The sequence below is a fragment of the Varanus komodoensis genome, unplaced genomic scaffold, assembly GCF_004798865.1.
Source record: "Varanus komodoensis strain SLA01 unplaced genomic scaffold, ASM479886v1 scaffold48, whole genome shotgun sequence".
Lineage (NCBI taxonomy): Eukaryota > Metazoa > Chordata > Lepidosauria > Squamata > Varanidae > Varanus > Varanus komodoensis.
The window spans coordinates 2,930,944-2,951,900 of record NW_025336059.1 but is presented as its reverse complement, the minus strand read 5'-3'; the positions used below and the strand labels follow the sequence as shown (position 1 = coordinate 2,951,900).

Below are 20,957 nucleotides of genomic sequence, written 5' to 3'. Positions count from 1 at the left end.
GTCACTGTGAAGGTTTGGATGGCAGTAGCGCATCTGGGGGCGGAGGAGGGAAGGAGAGGGAAGGGCCAAGTTAAGCTGCTGACGTGGAACCCCTCTGGCTAGTACCACGGAGGTGAACAAAACACAACTGCAGAGAACAAGAGTGGGAAAGAGAAGGTGCACACACCACCAGACAAGTGCGAGGGAACAGGCCTCTTGAACCTTCCACATAAAACATGTGAATTTTGGAAAGGAAGAATATACAGAAAGGACAGGAAGAAAGAAGTCGAGGGCCAACATGGCAGTCGAACCCTCTGAATGTTCCAGGGAAAGGAGCTGAGATGCTGGCTGGGAGGTGGATGACCAGCCCCTTGGATCGCAGAGGCTCCTCCTGGCCCCAGACTCTGCCAGCAGGCCTCAGCGTCTGCCTGGATCAAACCACCCTGCTGCTCCAGCTCTCCGCTTCTTGCCTAGCTAGTTGGAGGCCTTGCAATGGGAGGCAGGGAGCCTGGACCTCTGGGAGCTGAAACACGAGGAGAGAGAGAAATACAGCCCACAGAGCTTGGGGCCTTATTCTTTTAGCTGTCGCTTGGGGTGGCAGTCCATCCTTCCCTCCAAGCAGGACAATTCCAGTCTTCTCCATCCTCCTGTTCTCTATTCCTGTGAGCTGTCCAGAGATGAAAGTGATTGGGCGGGCCAGAAATACCCCAAATAAATAAATAAATAAATAAATATCCTCCACCCCCTGTAAACAATACCCCGAATTCCATGTCAATCGCGTATCTTCAGTTTTCCTTGGGCTGCTTTTTTGTTATTCCAGGGAGAGTGGGAGAGCGCCCACCAGGATTTCTTTGTCTTTATTCTTTTGTGTACTTTCGTAAGTGCCAGGGTTGTCCAGGGCACGTTCCCAGCACTTTGTCACCCAGGTTCGCTGCCAGGGAGGCGGAGTGATGGCACAAGGCACTGCTGGCCCTGTTCTTACACTTTGGCTTCGATGTGGGTGCAAGAAGCCACAGGCGCTGCCCTCTGAGGCATGGCTGACCGGCATGGGAAAGAGAGAAGGGCATGACGGAAACCAAGGTGCTCTGAGGGGACTACGGGTGGGAGGGCGAAAGGAACACAAGGCGGGCAAGGGCAATCTATGTGCCCCTGAGCAGGGGTTCATCGACTGAATGAAGCCTGTGCAAGCGGGTACAGGATGCTTTGGAGGATGCGCTACGGCCTCTAATGATTAGGGAAGGAAAGAGACATAAAGCCGTCTAGCGAGCCAGCAGCTTTATGCGTGAACGAAGTGAACAGAAAATACCTAGGCATATCCTTATCAAGGAAGAGCCTGTGAAGACACAGAAAGCTTTCGTTAGTGCAGCCCAAGGCGAGAACAGCCGAGAGGGAGAAGAAACAAGCAGGCGAAACCCAAAGCACAGATCACGACAGCCGAAGCGGCAACCCAACAAAGCACATTTGCAGATGACAAACAGACTGCAAAACAAACGAGAAACAACTATGCATCCCACACGACAGGTGCCCAGTGGTCGGCACTGCTGCCTCTGGCTGTTCCTGCAGCTGGACCCTGGAAAACCAGAGACTGACAGCATGAATCAGCCCTGCCTGGCCCGGGCCCTCCAACTGCGTCGGGGCAAGTGGGAGCTGCCCTCACGCTTACGACCCTCACCTAGCTGTAGACGGTTTGTGAACGGCAGAGGCTGCCTGTGGAACCGCGCAAAGATCGGGGAGAAGTGGCAGGGGGCAGCCTCAGAGGTGAAGCTCCAGAGACTCCTACACTGTCACTCCCAAGACAATGACGGGAGGCCGGAGGGCTGTGGCCTTACAGACTTCTTGTAAGCAATAACAGATGTTCTCTAGGGGACACTCGCCTCACAGAACAAGCTGCTCATCCGGCTTGTAAATCCATGTTTGCACAAAGCACCAAGACTTGGGCTAGTCAGTTTTTGACATCCAGTTTAAAAAAAGCAACAACCACCTGCAGAGGAGCCTTTACGCGGTGGCTACAATTCTGTGGAACTCTTGCCTCTGGAGATGAAGCAGGCACCCACACTATGTTGTTTCTGGGCTCCCTGACAACATCTTAATTTCAGAAAGGCTTCCTGAGCTGACCAGCTACTGTCATGGTTTGGCTGGTGGAGACTGGGATTTCCAAACCAGCACACCTAGAAAGCGTCCAGTTGGTGAACGCTGTATAAGAGTACCTGGCCTGCCGGGCAGCCAAGCGAAACGAGCCCAGCTTGACCCCCCTTACCTGTTCGAGCTGTGAGAAATCCTCAGATATTTTGCAGAGATGATATTCAGTGACAGGATTGCATCCACGGCAGCTTCATCCACTTCGGCTGTGTTTCTGATGCGCCCTAAAAGAATGGAGAGGAAGCAAGAGGAGGAGGAAAAGATTTAGTCGACGGTCGTCTCAGCAGAAAATATTTTCCAGTTGGAATGTGGATTTTGGTAGGCTGCTTCGCCTGAGACAGCTTGCAAGTGTGACTTGCTCTCTTTCATGGCAGGAGGCAGAGGCAGCGGGAGGGATGGGAGGAAGAGGACGTACCAACCACCAGTTCTCGCACGTCCTTCCAGTGCAGTTCATTGCCTTTCTCGTGGATAATCGTGACAGTGATCCGACGCTGAATCCCCTGAGGGAATTAAGGAAACAGTGCTTTAGTCTCCAGCTCCGTCTTTAAAAAAAAATCTAAGACCAGCCCCGCTGGATCAGGGTAAGGACCATTTGGACCAGAATTCTGTTCACACAGCGGTCAACTAGATGCTCCAAAGAGAAACCCAGAAGCAGGGCCTGAGTGCAGCAGCACCCTCCCACCCATGTTCCTCAGCAACTGGTGTGCACAGGCACAGTGCCCATGACCCTGGAGAACTAGTAGCCATTAACAGCCCTCTTGCCCATGAATTTGGGGGAATCAAACAGGGCTCCCACCGCCCTTAACAAGACCAGTCTTTCCCCCAACCGGGTGCCATCCAGACAGGTCAGTCTACTCGTCCCGCCATGCTGACTGGGGATGCTGAAGCTGCAGTCCAGTGCACACCGAGAGGGCACCAGACTGGTGGAAGACCAGCCCAGAATGTGGGCTCCTTAGACCAGGACCAGACAGACCGGGACCTGTGGCCTGCTTGTCCCCACTCCAGGTGCTCTGATGCCCCCCCACCCATTGGACTTTTGCCGTCAGAGCTGCTGCTTCTGCCAGCACTGATGGGGAAGCCTCCCCACCCAGCCCATGACGGCTGTCTGTTCCTCACTGGGGGCGGCAGCAAGGGAAGAGCGACCTGTACTGGGATCTCTGCTGGGGAGGGCAGGCTTCGCACCCTCTTGCCCAGCCGTGCAGATGCAGGTCACTCTTTTCTTGCTGCTAATTGCAGGGAAAGAACACCTTGCACTGGGATCACTGGGAAGTTTCTCCATGCACACACATGTGCATATATCTGTGCATACATTTGTGGAGAACCACATCCTGGTAAGAGCTGAGAAGCAGAGACCACATCATTACAGTGGAATTCCACCAGCAGCAAGCGCTACCACCCAATGGATGAGAATTCACCCAGGTGAGGCGCCTTTCCACTTACAGACAGCACACCTGGAAATTTAGCAGAAGCTCCATCTGAGTGTCACAATACCTGGTGAAGGAGAAATGTTCCCTGGCAAGGTAGCCCTGCAGTGTGGTCAACAACAGCAGGAATGTATCTATATGGGAGAGAAAGGCATGAAGCTCCGATTAGAGGGGGGGAAAGGCAGTCAAGTAATCAAAGGGCATTTAATGAACCCACCACCCAAAGCCTCCAACAGCACCCTGATCAAAACAGGACAACCCATGTATACCCCAAATCTAAGGGAACACCATCTGTGAAGGAAGAAGCCTTAGCTACCCTCCTGGCACATCTGCTAGGAGGCGGAAGGCTTCCAAAATATGGTGAACGCCGATGTACCTGTCTGCAACTACTTTGCACTAAAACCAACCAAAATTCTGCATGGCAGGAAACCAAACCCCGTGACTTGTCTGAATTCTGCAAACTCAGCCAAATGCACCTTCCTTTATTTCACACATTCTGGCTTTGAAAGTCACAGAGATGAGCAAACCAAGTGCCAAAACCTCGTCTTTTGTGGTGGAAAGGAGATGGCAATCAAAGAACAAAAGATCTGGAAGGCACTTTGTGGCGTGACCCTGCTCAGAGCGGGACTCCTCCAACAACAGCATCTTTCACAGATGAGGGGCCAGCCTGGGCTGAAATACCCCCAGAGAGCAATAGTCCACCAGCTCCTGAGGCAGACTGGTCCCACGCGCCAAGAGGCCCTACCACGAGGGAGGCTTGGCCTGACATTTAACCAAGATCTGCTTCCTTGTGATTTCCGTGGGATGGGACCCCCCCAAGATCCTGGGCAACACTGGCTGCCCAAGAGACGCCAGGCAAGGCGGGACTCACTCTCCAGTTGGCTCCAACTCACTGATCTCGAACCAGACGAGGAGGTCGTACTTGATCATGCTCTGCCCTACGCTGTGCTTGCTCACCGTGTTGAGCTTGGTCGCGGGGACTGGAAGAGAAAAGGCGGACTTGCAGACACAAGATGCACGAAGGGAAAAGGAGGAAGTCTGCAGACGCTCACGAGATAGGGTCAAAAGAAGCGTCGGTAACCGATGGCCCTCAGGCTGTGGGACTACCATTCCCATCAGCTTCGGCCAGCAAGGGCACTGCTGAAAGGCCACGCTTTCATAGCCACACACCACACACACACTTTAAATGACCTAGGAGGGGCTGCAAGGCTGAGACCATCTGATTACGGAGGTGTCCACCGGGCCGCAGTGCCAGATTAGCCCAGCCAGTGGACGGCAGCAGAACCTGACTGGATTCAGCAAGGCGAGGTCCCCTTCTGTTCACAGAAAGAGCTCGTAGCCATCTAGCCAGCCCTCCGTTTAAGCTCATGAAACAGCCCCTTGTGGCCTTCGAGTGATGGGCAGGAAGCCACGAATGAACTTTTCTATCCTGCCCACAGAAGACTTCCTTCCATCAGTCTTGCAAAGTGGCTTGAAAATCCCTTAAATCAAATCAAATCAAATCAAATCAAATCAAATCAAATCAAATCAAATGGGGGTATGCGTGAGACTGAACTTGGGAGAAAGAGGGTGAAGCAGCATCTACTGTACACACCTACAGTCGTGCACCTTCACAACAAAAGGACTGAGCCAAAATTGTCCGTGCAGGTGTGGCCAGGTTTTAAGCAGGAGGAGCAAGTGCAACGTGAAGAATGGAGAAACACGCGGCTTCAGGGGAGCGGGAATCGCTGACCTCCCAGCACAGCAGTGGCAGCCACTACGCCCAGACGCTCGTCACGGCCAGCGGGTGCTGCCGCCGCCGCTCAGAAGAGGGGCTGCCAGGCCGAGGCTGGTGCAGAGAGGGCGGCAATGTGCCTGCTGGGCAGGGGCAGCCTTGGGTACTTCTGTGGACCACCAGAACCGCAACAAACAGCTGGCTTTCGGGGACAGGATGGAATTGTATGGGGAACAAATCTCCTCAACACCACACTCTTTGGAAGATGGGACATGCAGCACCTTTTAGCTGAAGCACGTCTTTGAAATTTGGCGTTCAGAGTTGACCTCTGGCAGCTCTGGATCGCTGAGAACTTCAGAGCAGGGGTGAGGAACCTCAGGCTCATGTGGCGTCCTAAACCCTAATTCAGGTTTCCAGGATGGCCAGGCCCCCTGCTGCTGGGTCTGCCCCCCGATGGCCCAATCACTTGGCAGCTGCCCAGATGTGCAAGTTTCCTCTCCCCTCTGAAAGGCGGAAACGTTTCTCCCAAAGTTGAGCTGGCAGCAGATGGAGATCTGGGCTAAAATAGGCTTATTTTGGACCTGTCTCTTTCACTTTCAGCCCAAATGGAGGAAACTCGGAGAAGGGGCAAGAAGAACTGTGGAAGGATCTTGCTGGGGAGCGTAGCTGATGGCCACCCACCTAAGCACCCTTTATAATGTGTTGCAGGGGGAGAACAGGGGGAACTAGGCCAGCTTTCTCGGTCACCTCTCATCTGCCCCTTCTGTGTTCCACCCTTAAGCCACCATGTGGCTTCATTTGCACAGCCACAAAAAAAATATTTTAAAAGTGAAAATACTAGTGGTTCTAATACAGCCTTGCACAATGCAGAAAACTCTACCACAAGACTACCAAAAAGTCATAGGAGGACCTGGAAGCTGCCCAACCCTGGCCTTTCCTAGAACCACACTGTTCTCTAGAAAATCATAACACAGGTAGCGACTGTATTTGAAAGATTTTCTTTGGGCTTAATGAGACATATGCAGCCCCTTTGCACAAGCTGGCAAACAAACCAGGAGGTCTTTCATTTAATTATGACTTCCCCAGACCGACTGCGATGCAACGCTTCATATCCTGGGTTGCTCTACATTTGTTAACCACAGTCTCCCTGTTTGCCGAAATGGAAACCAAAGGGCAGTATCATGGTAGCAACATTGCACTCGAGGAAACCAATGCCTGTGCACCAAGAAACGAGCATTCGCTAGCAGAAATCAGAGCCAGCCTGAATGAGTGCTTGCGCAAAGTGAGGCGACTAGCTTGGGCCAGCTTCTCTGGTAGGTGAGCACCACGCTGCCAATACAAAGGCTATATCCATCGGCATCATCAGTGCTGGATACTTCCTGGTCATTAACTGAAGACTTCCTGGTTTGCTTCCTGAAGATAAGGTTATCTAAACTCCAGGTCCACTGCCTGGTCAGTGTTGGATGCAAAAGGCCAAGGTTGAGGTCTGGGGAAGGGGTGGAAAGAGCTGCTCCTACATCTACCACAGATGGAATGTGGCTACTGACCATCTCGCTTGGGGAATCGCTCGGTCTGACAGCTGGGAATGGGCAGAAAGAGGAACGGAGGCAGCTGGTCGGCCCCATCCTGGAAAGCTGCCACAGCAGAGGATGCAAGCACGCTGGCGTGCTCGGAGAACGTGTCCAGCACATGCACGTTTACATAGCCAGACATGAGATACCTGATCAGCTCAATTTTTCTCTCATGGTCTGGAAAAGGTGGTGGGAGGGGGAACATGGGGGAAGCAGGGTTGTGGTGGGGGAAAGGATGTGACAACCAGGTGATGGCAAGAGAAGAGGAGAAATTGGAAAAGGGAGAGGCCATGGAGATTGGGCAGGACAGGAGGAGGAGGAGAAAAGAAGAGGGGTGGAGCGGAAGAACAGAAAAATTCAACATGCACCATTGCAAAGTAAACAAAGAAAATCAAAGCACTCTCGGGACAGTGGGTGTTACAGAGAACAGAACAGTTTGTGAATCAGAGGGAGAAGGCTCCCGAGGGCAGTTCAGAGCAGGATGTGTGACGGGCTATGAATGGGGTGGCTGCAACCCCGCACCTGGCCCCTCTGCTCTGCAGAGAGACTGCGTGCTTTGGCATGAGCTGTAAGGGAACTCCCCAAGCTGCAAACAGGTGCTCCCAAGGAAAGGGGCCACAAAGCTGACTTCCCCACCACCCCCACCCTGAGGCCAAGCAGACCAAAGTAATTGCACATGGGCTACGCAGTGTTTTTGCAGGACAAGGTTTTTTTTTTTTTTTTAAACTAAGGTAGGACTGCCTCGGAAAAATGGATTCATTGGCTCTTCCTTCTCCACTAATTATATTTTCTGTATGACAGAGAAAAACGGTGCAAAGTTGTTCTTACCAGGCTTTGAGAGGGGCATAGGAGGAGGGAAGTAGCGCCGGGACGGCTGCGGGGGGCTGCAAAGAGAGGAGGCAGTTAGCCTTTGGAGTTCCCTGCAGGATCACTTCTGGTGCGATTTATAAAGCTAGCTAGAGACAGATGACAATAATGAGGTCTAACAGTGTTAGCCTACTGTTCATCAATTCCGGGGCTACGTTTGGCACACATACAAATATTGATTGAACAGATATTAACTTACAGAGCAATCCTGTGCACATTTAGGCAGGAACAAGTCCTACCATTTCAAGCATTTCCCAAACAGCCGGGCAACGGAAAGCTGGGAGTAGCAGGATGCCATCCTAGCTAAGCAAGCATGGGGTTGACCCCTTAATCGAATCCCACAGCGGCTACAAAAAAGTCTTGTTCTAGCCAATCTATCTGCTACTCCCCTATGGTGGTAACCACCATGCCTCTCTCTCCTAGCCCCCTCTTTCTAGAAGAGCGAGAACCAGAACTGAGCATGCAAACACCAAGTTTAAAAAGACACACCAGCAGCAGTGTATGAAGGTTGCTTTGCTTTGTTTCAACCTTAAAGGGCCACCTAAGGCTGCAGAGGATGAGCAGAGATGCGAGAATGGAGGAAGAAAAGGTGGAGGACTGAGACAGGTGTCGGTGCCGGCTAGGTGACTGCCTCTCGAGCACTTCTTGCAGGCCAAGGCTATGCCTTTCTCCTCACCACCACCCTTCCCTTGGAAATGAATAACATCCGTATGCAGGTACCTGTGGATATCCTGCCCTTGCAGGTGGAGCGGATGCTGCTGATAGTGCCCGAAGACTTCAAACACGATAGGCTTCGTCTTGATGTATTCTACAAAGGATTCTGTCACTTCCACAGAAATCTGTGGGAAGAGGCAACAAACAGGGCATCCAAGCGGCCAGATAAAACAACTGACATCTCTCTGTCCAGTCCTCAGAACCTTCCCAGAAGATATGGGGGACTTGCTTCCATGTGGGCAAGCTGATGATGCCCAATCTAGCAAAAGCATTGGCATGCAAAGACAGAGCCCACCTCCCGTCATCCAAGCTGGGCTACTACAGGTCCTATGAGGCAGTAGCCCTCCCTCCCCAACACAGAGCCACTCTAGGAGGTCCCTCAGTGGCTGCCCAAATTCCACTTACGTTCTGGACGTGATAAAAACCAAGAGGTGTCCCTCGGCCATTGTTCTTAAGAGGTTCAGTAGAGAAAGCTTCATCGTGTCGATGCAGAAAACTGGGAAGACAAGAAGAAAGCAGTCAAGCATGAACGGTTCTGCCCTCAACGCCATCCCTATCAAAAGGCTACAGGACAGCTTCCCCCCACCCCATCCGGAGCCCTCCAGGTACGTGGCACGTCACCCCAAGCCAACACACCTGCAGGAAGCCAGGGTGGGGATTAGACTCCTGGGCCACCTATAGGCTTATAGTAAGGGAATAAGTGGCACTTTTGATCAGAATGCTTCCTACTCTGCCAATTTCTTCACATCCAAGACAGAAAGAGGTTAAGTGATCAAAAATGTACATGCTGGGGAGCAGACTCATCCATCCCTAGTTGTGCCACAGGACAGATGCCTACTTGAACTGGCAGAAGATATCCGCGTATTCCGGGAGGATCCCGCTGGCTTGCAGTACTGTCACACGGAAGGTGAATACACTCCCCAGTTTCAGGTGGTCGCCAACCTCTTCGGTAAAGCCTTCCATGGCCATCTTGCCATCCAACAGTGTGCCAGACTTCAAATCTGGAAAAAAGGGGGGAAGGCTGCCCCATGAGGTGCCAGGGGATCCGATCCAGTATCTTGGAGACATTTCTACACGGAGCCATTGGAATTCTTTTCGGGTTTCCCGAGATGACATCACCCCCTCCTGCATTAAATGACCCCATCAGTCACATCTTGTTTCCTTACCCAGGTCGTTCATTCTGTTGATTTCCTCAGGAGGTGTGCTGACCTCTGAGCTCTGTCCCTGCCCTTCCACAATTCTTAGTTCCTCCAAGGACAATCCAGAACGGGTCATTGCAACTGAAGAAAAGTTGCTCTAAAAGCCAAACAAAAAAGGGTAAGCTACAAGTTCTATGGAATGCGCTCCCCAGGGAGGTCTGCCTGGCACCGTCGTTATTTGCTTTTCAGCGCCAGGCCAAGACCTTTTTATTTAAACGTCATTTTAATTGTTAACGTTATTTATTGGTTTTATATCTTGGGCCAGGACATCTCCAATTATATTGTTTTATATGGTTAATGTTTATTTATGGTTGTGAGCCGCCCCGAGGCTTCGGCGAATGGGGCGGCATAGAAGCTTGCTAAATAAATAAATAAAGTTATTCCCAATCGGGTGTCCTCCACAATACTTAGCATGTTTGCCTTTTGACTATGCTGGCTGGAGCCGATGGGAGTTGAAAGCCAGTTGAGCTGAAAGCTCAGCTGGAGGGCTGAGTTAAGCCTTCTGCCTTTTTCCTACAAAAGTCATTTTAAATAAAGGAGAAAGCAGAACACGCATTTACCTTGTGAAAATACTCATTGTCAAATGAAATTTTAGCTGTGCCAGACTGTCGGACACCGGATCCATAGTCAGGGGCTTCTTCATCAGCTAGGCAAAAAAGAAAGGATACAGTATTCAGATGAGTGAGAAAACAGATTTCAAACAAATTGAAGCTATCCTTAAGCTAAAACAAACCATCATTGTACTACTGACTTCAGCTGACTTCTACACCTGAGCGAGGCACCCCCCCTTTTTCCTTAGATCTTGCCAGAGGCTGGTGCAAGGAGGGATGTGGGGGGATGCGACTACTGGGTGGATCCAAAGTGATTCATACTCAGAGCACACCCACTGACAATCTGTGTAACAGGTTCTCGGGATCGCCTCAACTCCAGCATGTTTACTCTGGTCAGACTGAGCCTCAGGCTTGGGGCCAAAGCCCCTTTCCCCGCCCCAGCCACTTTCTTCTTGCTGCTGATCACCAGTGGTTCCCCAGTTTTTCCCTGTGTTCACCCCATTCCAAGATGTTAAAATGCCTGTCTTTGACATTTGAGCTGAAAGAGATTCGGCGTCCCCGGATTACTCTGAGCATGACCAAGTTTGGATCCAAGAGGTGTCTAACCGGTGGATGAGCTGCTCAGGTGGAAAGCCAAGAAGGGGATTCCCTGTACCTCTGTCCCGTCATGTGCTTGTGTCAGCGTCCTTAATACCTGGCAAATACCTGTGCTGTCTCTCCTCCAAGGTGTACATTTGGGGAGCGGTGGACGGGAGCAGGAAAATGTAGGATGGCAGAAGCACTGCAGATAAAGGGGAGTGCTGACCCACGCAGAGATCAGCAGCAGACCGAATCACCTACTGAGCACTGTTTATTTCACTTATTACAAGCTTTTCAAGCTAAGAAAGGTTGACTGGAAGCTGGCATATTGCAACCTAGAACGCTTCTCTCCAGCACCATCTTCATTTCTGTTTAAAGGAATGATTCTACGTTTCGCAGCTCAGACTCGCAGCCCTGCCGCAGCTTCTTGGATGAGTTACTTTCCTCTTAGTCTCACGGGTTTTCCTCCTCAAAAATGAATCTTTTCAGACCAGACTTGTCCACGCTTTCCTGAACAGGCAAACTCCCCACAGGAGCTGTTTTGTGAGACCATCTGTGATACTACCTCAAAATGCCACGTATGCGCTGCAGCCCAAAAGAGTCAGAGACCCCTGACGCGAGGCAGCCTGCCCCGGAATGGTGTCCTCCAGATCTCCTGGGTGTCCAGCTCCCATGACAAATGGCCAGAAATGCTGGAAATGGTCTTCAAACACATCTGAAGGGCACCAAGTCAGGGAACGTTGGCATGACGACTAGATGAAGGAGGCCCAACTGCAGATGCAAACCCTTACCGGCGATGGCTTGGACTGCCACACGCAGGAATCCACGTACTTCCCCTTTCTCGCTGACCACGGCAACTCGGTGGATGAGCGGGACTGGATAGAGGAGATTGCTCAGGTATACAAATGCCCTGGGGGGGTTGGGGGAGAGGAGATCACAAACAAATGCAAACATTAGATGGACGCCTGTAAAACAGGATTGTGCTTAGCTCCCTCAAGAGGCACAATACTACACATTTTGGGCCTGATGTCGTCTTGCAGAACCAATCCCAGCACTGGCCTGTACAGCTCACGGCTATGAGGTTGTTCCAATGCATAAAAACCTCAGCCGGCCACAAGTTTTAAGATGTCATGATGTTGTTTTATCAAAGGTCAGTACTGGAACGGGACACAGCTATCAGCGTGATCCTTTCAGAGCAAATTACAAGCGTTGCAAACTTGTCTCTGGTCTACACGAAGAAGGCTTTTAAAAACCTTAAGTACAGTGCGAAGGTTGTTACGGACCAGAGTTTTCGTTTTCCTTCACACTGTATTCTGAATGGGCGGAAATGGTCTGAAAAGAGAACTTGGAATTTGGAATTTTTCCGTGCAAGGTTTAACTGATGCTGCTTACACTCAGAAGCGATGTACCAAGCATCACCTACATTCCCTGGAAGAATAAGGATCTTTCCTTTTGAAGGCACTGTTAGCCTGGAACTGTCCCATTTTGATAGAACTGGTAGCAGCAAGCTTGAACTCTGCACTTGGTAGACTTAGACTCTTCCCAAAGGGCTTCAATCTCTGCAGGGGAAGCGGCATTTTAATTTCCAGGGGTGCCCCCAAGTCCTGCTTTTACTATGGCTGAGGCAGAAGAAAGGAAGGGGCCACTTATGCAACAAATGGGTAAGCAGCCACACATGGCCAGGCAGGCTGAGAAAAAGACAAGCATATTGTGAACTAGTGATCGGCAGGACTCGTTTGGTTCCATTTAGATGCCAGGAAGCATTTCCTGACAGTTAGGACCCCGAGTGTGGAATGGGCTCCCACGGGAGGTCGTTGAGGCCCCATCGGTGCGGGTGTTCAAGGACAGGCTGGACATGCACATGGTGGGCATGTCGTGAGCGGAGCCGGCTGGTGCCAGAGGTCAGACTGGGAGGCCCCTTCTGACTCGCTCTGTTTCTATGTTTCTATGTTTGCAAGGCTGCATTTATCCGTCCCTCCTGTGCCCCATGCCATGCTAGGGGGGAATTTCCTGGAATGAAGAGAAGGTGAATGGTGTAAAACGCAAGCTCGGATGATTAAAAATATCTAAATATATACATACAGCAAAAATGTTGACAAAATGGCAGTACAAATCAAACAGAAAGGAAAAGATTAATAAAGCGCTAGCAACAGCTACAAAATGAAAACAGAAACATAAGAAGCTGCAACTCAGCACTGGAATAAATCCATGAGCATCTGCTTCCTTTTTTCAGTCTGCTCAGAAGAGATGCAAATACGGATGGTGCTGGGAAGAAAAAATGAAGTTGTAACCTTTTTGTCCGTTTTTAGAAAAGAAACCTTTCTATTACATTTAAGACTCCATTATAAACCCAATGCTTCCTTTTCCTTCCCAGTGGAATCAAAGAGTTTACTGCATATGAGATTCCGGGAGAAGCTATAATTGGACCACTAATAAATAAATGCAAGCTTTGAAACATACACCTACAGAACAAGCTGCAAATTAAGTCTCCTCACCATTAACTTCATTAAAAACTGCATCCAGCAGACAGTTTCACAATCTAAGACAGGATTTCCCAAACATTTGCAGGGCCATCACTTGAATCATGAGTTGGGCTCATGCATCCACTCAGAAAAGAAGGATGCACCTGCAATTTCTCAAGGACAACAGGTAGCCTTACTCCTTGCAACAGCGGGATGCTCCCACTCATTTGCTTCCCCCACAAGTGACCCCACCCCTGCCTTTGCCCAGCCAATCCCAGCCCTGAGATGGGAACTTCCTGGGCCATGGTGCTGCTCCCAAGAGCACTGCCCCCTCCCTGCCTTTGGTCCACAGCAGCACAGGTGGCACCCGGGGATGCTCACACATCCAGATGCCCTCTTCCGGGGACAGCGCCATTCTATGTTTCTATCTTCCTGACAGTTAGGACCCCGAGGGTGTGGAATGGGCTTCCACGAGAGGTCGTGGAGGCCCCATCGGTGCGGGTGTTCAAGGACAGGCTGGACATGCACATGGTGGGCACGTCGTGAGCGGAGCCGGCTGGTGCCAGAGGTCAGACTAGAAGGCCCGGGAGGCCCCTTCTGACTCGCTCTGTTTCTATGTTTCTAACTCAGCCCTTGCAGGGAGAATCAGAGACAGGCGCCTGGGCCAGCAGCAAGGGTCAGCATGGCCAGGGGCCGGCTGGAGCCAACTGGCCGGAGCCTTCACGAGCTGTTCCTGCTTTCCACCAGTGTGCTCCGCTGGCCCCTTCTCTGGCCATACCGGGGGGGCGGGCGGGGAGCAGGAGTGGTGACGCCCCAGCAAGCCATGCCCTCTTCCAGAAGACTCCCTTCCCGTTGCACGCTTCTGCTTCCTCACCCCACAAATAACACCCAGTGCTCGGTGGCCGCCGGGTGCTCGGTCCTCAGCACGCCGTTCAGGGAAGGGGCTTGGCCCCTCATGCTTTTACTCCCTAGAGTTACGTTTGACCCGCACAAACTTTGGGACGCTGTTTAGCCTGTCGATATGCCCCTTCTTTCCACGCTTTGCCTACAACCCAGTAAGCCCGTTGCAACTAAGATGGCTGGAAGCTGGAAGGATGAGGCATTGAGCAACCGTGTGTGGCGACGAACGACGCTACGCACCCGAGCAGCTGACCCCCTGCACATTTTGAGGTCTCCCGCACAGCCACTGCAACCATCCCTACATCACCCACGGCAGTCTGGTCTGCAGTGACAGGATGGACAGAAGGTGAATCATGCGGGATCCAACCTCAAGCTGCCCCCAGACGAGGAAATCTAATTTCGCCGGCAGAGTAAACAGCCACTGAGGCAAACTAATTGCCCTGCTTTTGCACACGAGCCAACGGCTATCGCCGCATCTTGCAGCAGCGAAGGGCTCTGATCATTCACACCCGGCGTGAGGGAAGACACGCTCCCTTTCTGCCTATTAGTTCAATGCCTCGAAAGAGCAGACAGCAGACTGAAAAAGGGGGAGTGGTACATTAGCAGAAAGTCTGGTGAGGGAAAGCAGAAGAGCCACACACAAAAGAAAAAAGGACTAGAAATAAAGTGTAATGTGAAGACTTCTACCAAAGCACAATGGAAACAGAACGCAAAGAATGGTCGTGGCGGGTTATTCCCCCCCTTTAGATAAACACAACATCAGGGCAGAGAGTCTGAGAAAATGCTGCGCTGCGCTGCCTCCTGCCCCCCCCCTTTTCCCGTCTCCCCTTCTGCGGGCCAAGCACATCCAGCTCTCGCGACAAGCCCAGCATGCCAAAGGAAGCGGCCACAGGGACTAGCGCTTCCCCTCTGGGCCACAAGAGGGCAATGGATGCACAAACTGAAGCATCTCGGCACAGCTGCAATGAGCTCGAGCCGCTGGGTGCTCTGCAGGCTCTCTCGTCTTTTGGGTCAGAGTGGAATTTGAAAATAAAGCCTCGGGGAGGGGACTGCCCTTGGACCTGACAGCGTGCAGCACACGATTCTGAGGGCCAGGCGTGAGCTGCTCCCTCTGTGGCCAGTCATCAGGACATTTGGGACAGGAGGCAAGGCCTGACCATCGTCCTCCGGCTCAGGGAATGTCCCTGGCAGAACCTCCATCTCACCAACCTAGCAGAAGTCTCAGGCCACAGAATCGGGGGAAGGCCTCTCGACAGTCCAGTCGGCTCCTCCAGGTACCTCCTCCTGAAGTACTGAGCTGACTTTCACTCCTGGCTGAAGCAACACCCTCCTACTGTCCCAGTGGGAGACAGTCCCAGCCACCCTGGAGCTATCCAGGGTCCCGTGTTCTTCGTGTCTTGTTCTAACTACCAGCTAAACCTGCTGCCTTCCCCTGAAAGCATCAAGGGGCAACAGAACAGGGTAAGAATGGTCACCCGGCACACCAAGGGAGATGTCTCAGGCAGCATATGCTGCAGTCTGCTTGAAGCAGTGGCAGAGGGCTGCGGCTTTTCCTGCAAACCACTTTAATTCCTCGGTGCTGCTGCGCTTTCTGAGGATTTCACCAAGCATTATCCACACCTTCACAGCCAAGGTGGCCTAAGAACCGTGTCACCTATAAACCCAGAGATATTAAAAGCGGAGAGTGGCAGGAGTTTGGAATCCAGCTTAGCTTTCTGCGCCTGTGCACAGGATGGTGGAAGGTCGGCGGTCAGACAAGGCCCACTGCCTACGGCAGGTGTGACCAGCTCGTGGCCCTGCCGTGCTAGGCCTACCGTTCCAGTCGGCACCAGTTAGCACAGCTGCTGACTTGGACTCACAGCTGGTAAGGGCTGAAGGGAGCTGCAAGCTAAAATGTCAAGAGAGCCAGAGGCTGCCCACCTACGGCAAGAGTTATTTATTCCCTGTTGGCCATTCTTACAGTCAGCCTCACCAACCTTCCCACTAAAATGAACCAAGGGGACCGGTCGTAAAACGGGTCCTGCCCATCATTGAAGAGGTCCGATCCCTCCTCGGTCCCAGCGTCGGAGCCGGTATCATCCACAAAGGCTTCGTCATCAAAGTCCTCCATCTCATCCTGCTGCTCGTCGGCCAGCTCAGTGATGTCGGAGTCGGCCGTGGAGAAAGTGGGGGAGGGCGTGCGGTCTGCCAGGCGCTCGTTCACACAGCCGTGGAAAATGGGGGAGCTAGATATATTGGTGAACGGAACACGTTGATTAACGCAGGCAAAGGGGAGCACGAGGGGGCAGGGAGAGAGAAAGGAAAGGGGTAGCTTCATTCGACCACAGAGTCCATACCTGAGCCCAGTTTGATTCACCAGAATCAAGGCACAAGGAAAAGCCTTGGAGCATTTGGAGTTTGGGGGGGGATTGGGGGAGGGGTGGCAAAAGGAGACATGGGTGGAAGGAGCAGATGAAGACAATCAGGCAGAGTAGAAGCAAGGTTTCAGGGTGAAGCAAAAGAAACAGACTACAGAGCCACCTTGGCTCGCATATGCCGATACACATGGCTATTTTCACGTCATGGTATTCAGCTTTTTACCAGCAGCTCCAATTTCCAGTGGCTTAAAAAGAATATCTGGAGGTTTTCAACAGCAGGAGGCTTTCAGACCAGCCTGCCCCACATGGTACCGTCCAGACATGTTGGACTGCAACCCCCATTATTCCTATGCTAGCTGGAAATGATGGGAGTTGTAATTAAGCACCAGATTGGGGAGGGCTGTGAGACAGAAGCAACAGAATTCTGTACTGTACTACCTGAGCAGAGGGGCCATCATGTCATTTTCAAATGTTCTCCATTAAATTAAGAAAGCCCCACTTCATGCACTAAGCTAGAATAATAGGGGCGAAGGCTACGGAGAACCCCTCTTCACGATGTGCTAGCTGACTACATGCAAAGAGGGGAGGAGGTCTGGGTGGCAAGCCTTCAAGACAAGAATTCTCCTGGCAAAGACAACCTGAAGTGAGGTCTAGACTTCCACCAACTTCACTCCGCAAAAAGGAGATCAGTACGTAGGGAAACAGGGGCAATGCTGGAAGCTCCACAAACCCATTCCTAACAGATTCCCCGTCCTTCCTTTGGTAAAGGCACAGGTGGTCACAACGTGCAAGCAGCTGCTGTGCAACGGAAAAGAAACACACAACACAAACCCAGAGCTGTTTGCATCCCCGCCACTGGAACCATTTGCTGGTTAGGGGAACAAAATACTGGATGCCAGTCAGTCCCAGGGAAAGGAGGTGACACAGTGACAGGTCAGAGGTTCTCTCTCCGGAGACCCTCCCAAATCTTCCTCTACTCCAGAGATTATGCATAACACTTGATCTGTTTCGCTCCACTTTCATGCATGAGTTTCAAAAGGGAGAAGGCCCCAGCATTCTTTACAGCGCTGGATCATTTCTGAAGAAACAAACGTAAAGGTGGCTGGAAGTCAACCCTTTTGCAGAGACAAGTTCCCGCTTGTGCCTGCAGACTCAAGGGAGGGTGATATGCCAACTGAAAACGGCTGCATCTCTCAGTTTCAGTGTCTTATTTTTCCAACCTAAAATTTGGCTTCCCCTGAAATAGAATGCTTCTAAGCTTCACTTCAGTGCATCTGGAACTTCATGATAATTTATTCTTTAAAAGTTCTCATGCAAATTCTTACACATTTGGTACTAAATATTACCTAAAATACATACTAAGTTTACCAACATTATACCTTTTTCAATGTAGTTTTCATGAATGTATATGTATTTTGTGTGTACTTTTCCCTAATACAAAGAACTAAACGGTTTGTTTTTTTTTTTTTTTTTAATTGGGAAAACTCCAGTGCAAATTTCAAAGAATAGTGAAATTTCGGTTCACACATTAGTTTGAAAGGGTGATATTAGGTAAGTTCACATTAAACAAGAAACTATGGGCTAAAATACATAAATGGATTGTGTAAATGTTACAAAAATCTTTAATATTTAAACCTGAAGTCTTTTTATTAGGCATTGTGTCTGATGATGTTGACAAACACGCAACGTATCTGATTCTACATGTAATTGTACTGTATTTGCCCAACACTGGAGGAGTGAAGAACCACCTACTGATGAACTGATTTTTAAAAAGATCCTGGATTATGCTGAAATGGACAGGCTGACTTTGTCTCTGAAGGAGAAAGAGGACACATATTTCTATGAAATGTGGAACTCTTTCTATTATTGGCTAGAGAAACGGGACTATGCATAAATTTGAATATGTCTATGGATTGTTATTAAAAAAAATATGGGGGGCTGACCCAGTAGGTCTGATGTCTTTGATGATTGATGTTTTTAGTTTGTAGAAAATAATAATAATAAAACTTATTTAAAAACATTAAACAAGAAACTAATAAAGTATCTCAGTGAACCCCGGAACACACACATAAGGTTCATTTTTTCGTGGACCTGCAAACTTCTGAGGTCCCTTTTGCTTATTCTTGTTGTCATTGTTGTTGTCATTTTTAGACTGACCCATGGCATGAAAGCGTTGCTCTGAAAGTGAGCAACAGTGCAGAGAGAACGCTGTCGTCACAACCTGTCTCATTTTGTGTTACCAAGTAGCATTTTGGACAGGGAAAAAACTGAGCTCGACAAAACCAGAGACGCTTCCAGGTGCTTCCCATGATGTTTCTTTCACCACCTTGTAACAATAATGTGAATGGGCAGGTCTGGGTGTGTGATCACCTACCTCCCGACCAGCTTGAACCAATGGAATCGATCGTAGAACGGGTCGCTCCCGGTCATCGTGCTCTCGTTCTCCTCCTGTGTGTTGGAGGCCATTTCTCCTGCTCGGTCATACATCTCGCGCATCAGCTCCAGCCTCTGCCTGGGAGGCAGAAAAGAAAATGCCCAAAGGTTGGTGCAGAGCCGGGACTGGTTTAAAATGTGTGCCACTGCTTTAAACAGAGGGAGATGCAGCAGCAGTAGGGGACCCCCCCCCAGTAGTGCCTAGATATTTCTCTGCGGTGGCGCCCCATCTATGGAATGCGCTTCCCCGAGAGGTCTGCCTGGTGCCCGTCGTTATTTGTTTTTCGGCGCTAGGCTAAGACCTTTTTATTTAAACGCTATTTTAACAACTCTTAATAATACTTATAGGTTTTAATTTTGCAGCCAGGGTGATTCTGGGGTTTTTAATTGTATTATTTTTTATGTATCATGTTTATTTATTTATGTGAGCCATCCCGAGGCTATAAGCGATGGGACGGCATACAAAGATTCTAAATAGATAGACATAGATAGATATGAGAGAGAGAGAGAGAGAGGGAGGGAGGGAGAGGGAGAGAGATGGCTCCAGCAGAGGGCCCCCTCCCTCCTGCTACCTGCTGTCCATTGTTGCTGAGCCCATGAGAGGGGGCGGAAAGAGCAGCCCTCCCACTCTGCCCGTCACCCGCTCAACCGTGCAACAAAGAACCTAGTGCTTCAACCGGCTTTTTTGTGCTGCCTTCCCAATCCCCCATGTGCTGCAGCCAGGCTCTGGTTTTACCACCGGAATTCTGCAAGGCGGCAGCAGAAGAGTGGAAGTTTCGCAGCACACGTCTCACGGGGAAGCAGAGCTGCACAGCCGGGGGGACAATCACACCCTTTCCTGCCACTGTGGCCGCTGTTGCTGCAGCAAATGTGGGAGCAGCAACAGTACCTTGTAAAAATGCCTGGGGAGGGGGAGACGCCATGCGGCCGGGAGGCTGCGGTGTATGCGTGCAGGCAGGGGAAGGAGTGTAATGCACATTGTGCAGGCTGGGAAACTTTTCTCTGGGGCTCAGCAGGCCGACACTCTCAACGGCCTGATGGGAAGGGGCCCATCCTTCCCAGCCAGCACTGCCCACAGTCCCACAGCGCTGCCGAAAGGCAGCTTGAGGAAGGCGGAGTTCTGGGGAGCACACACAACACCCCTGCATGGTAGGCTGTTGCTAAGACGGTGTGCAGTTGGCCCAAGACCAGGCAGGGGGCTTCCTGGCGAAGTGCAGGGGTTGAGGCTCAGTCTGGCTGTTCTGCTCTGGAAGTCTAAGGCGAGCGACTAGCCATTTTGGAGGAGTAACACATTTCTTAGTCCGGCCACTGAAATGCAGCCACTTGGTTCCATGGCGTACTTGAGTTTCTCGAGAGACCAGTAATGAGTGGCGCCGTTTTTCAGATCCTGGACTTCCACGGCCACCACGGTCCGGGGGAATGGTCGGTGGCTGTCACGGGTCTTCTCCGCCTCAGGGGGCAGCAGCTCAGGAGGCAACGGGGAGTAGAGGGTGTCCGTCAGCAGCACGAACTGGAACTGCACCTGGAGGGTGGGAATCCACAGGAGCCATTCAGTCCAGGCCCAAGCGGGCGAGGAAGAGATAAACAAACATGCAAGAGGAGAACTGTGGGGCCAGGCTTGGATTTGAGCACAATGTTAGAGACTTGCTGGCTCATGGGAACACCAGAAGCTTATCTTGAGCCAGACATCATTTTATTTTAAGTAATTAATAATCAATATTTGGATTGGGAGCCGTCCCGATGCCAAGGCATAAGGGATGGCACACAAAAATTTTAACTAAATAAATAAATCGAATTATTTACTAATTAATTCGACTGATTATCATCTTTGGATAAGGCCAGGATCCCAGCAAATTCTAGCGTGAAGCTTTTACTAAATCTTAAGAAAGGCATTTCAGCCTTTTGATTTAGGAAAGAAAAACTGCACAAAAAGTGGGAAAGCACCAAACGATCGATAGCTGGAGGGAAAGAGGTGTGAGATCCTGAAGGCGCTGGAGGGAACACTGCATCTGAAGTGTTTCCCTCCAATTTGAAGTGCTCATGGCTGGGCAAAATTGCTCCTCAAGGA

General features: G+C 50.8%; 1 protein-coding gene across 5 annotated transcripts in view; it reads right to left on the bottom strand.

The window, feature by feature from the left end:
- The window catches only part of KIF1B (kinesin family member 1B), a 121,698-nt gene that overhangs the window by 14,909 nt on the left and 85,832 nt on the right, over positions 1–20,957 (bottom strand). For 3 of the 5 annotated variants that reach the window (XM_044445348.1, XM_044445349.1, XM_044445352.1), the window contains exons 23-36: positions 20,230–20,411; positions 18,831–18,968; positions 16,076–16,324; positions 11,529–11,647; positions 10,168–10,253; positions 9,575–9,704; positions 9,247–9,409; positions 8,814–8,904; positions 8,415–8,533; positions 7,656–7,711; positions 4,414–4,522; positions 3,610–3,676; positions 2,534–2,618; positions 2,237–2,342 (exon numbers count right to left, since the gene is read on the bottom strand). In XM_044445348.1, coding sequence (XP_044301283.1) covers positions 2,237–2,342; positions 2,534–2,618; positions 3,610–3,676; positions 4,414–4,522; positions 7,656–7,711; positions 8,415–8,533; positions 8,814–8,904; positions 9,247–9,409; positions 9,575–9,704; positions 10,168–10,253; positions 11,529–11,647; positions 16,076–16,324; positions 18,831–18,968; positions 20,230–20,411 — 1,700 coding nt within the window. The remainder of the gene's footprint in view (positions 1–2,236; positions 2,343–2,533; positions 2,619–3,609; positions 3,677–4,413; positions 4,523–7,655; positions 7,712–8,414; positions 8,534–8,813; positions 8,905–9,246; positions 9,410–9,574; positions 9,705–10,167; positions 10,254–11,528; positions 11,648–16,075; positions 16,325–18,830; positions 18,969–20,229; positions 20,412–20,957) is intronic. The other 2 variants (XM_044445350.1, XM_044445351.1) reach the window with 1 other exon arrangement.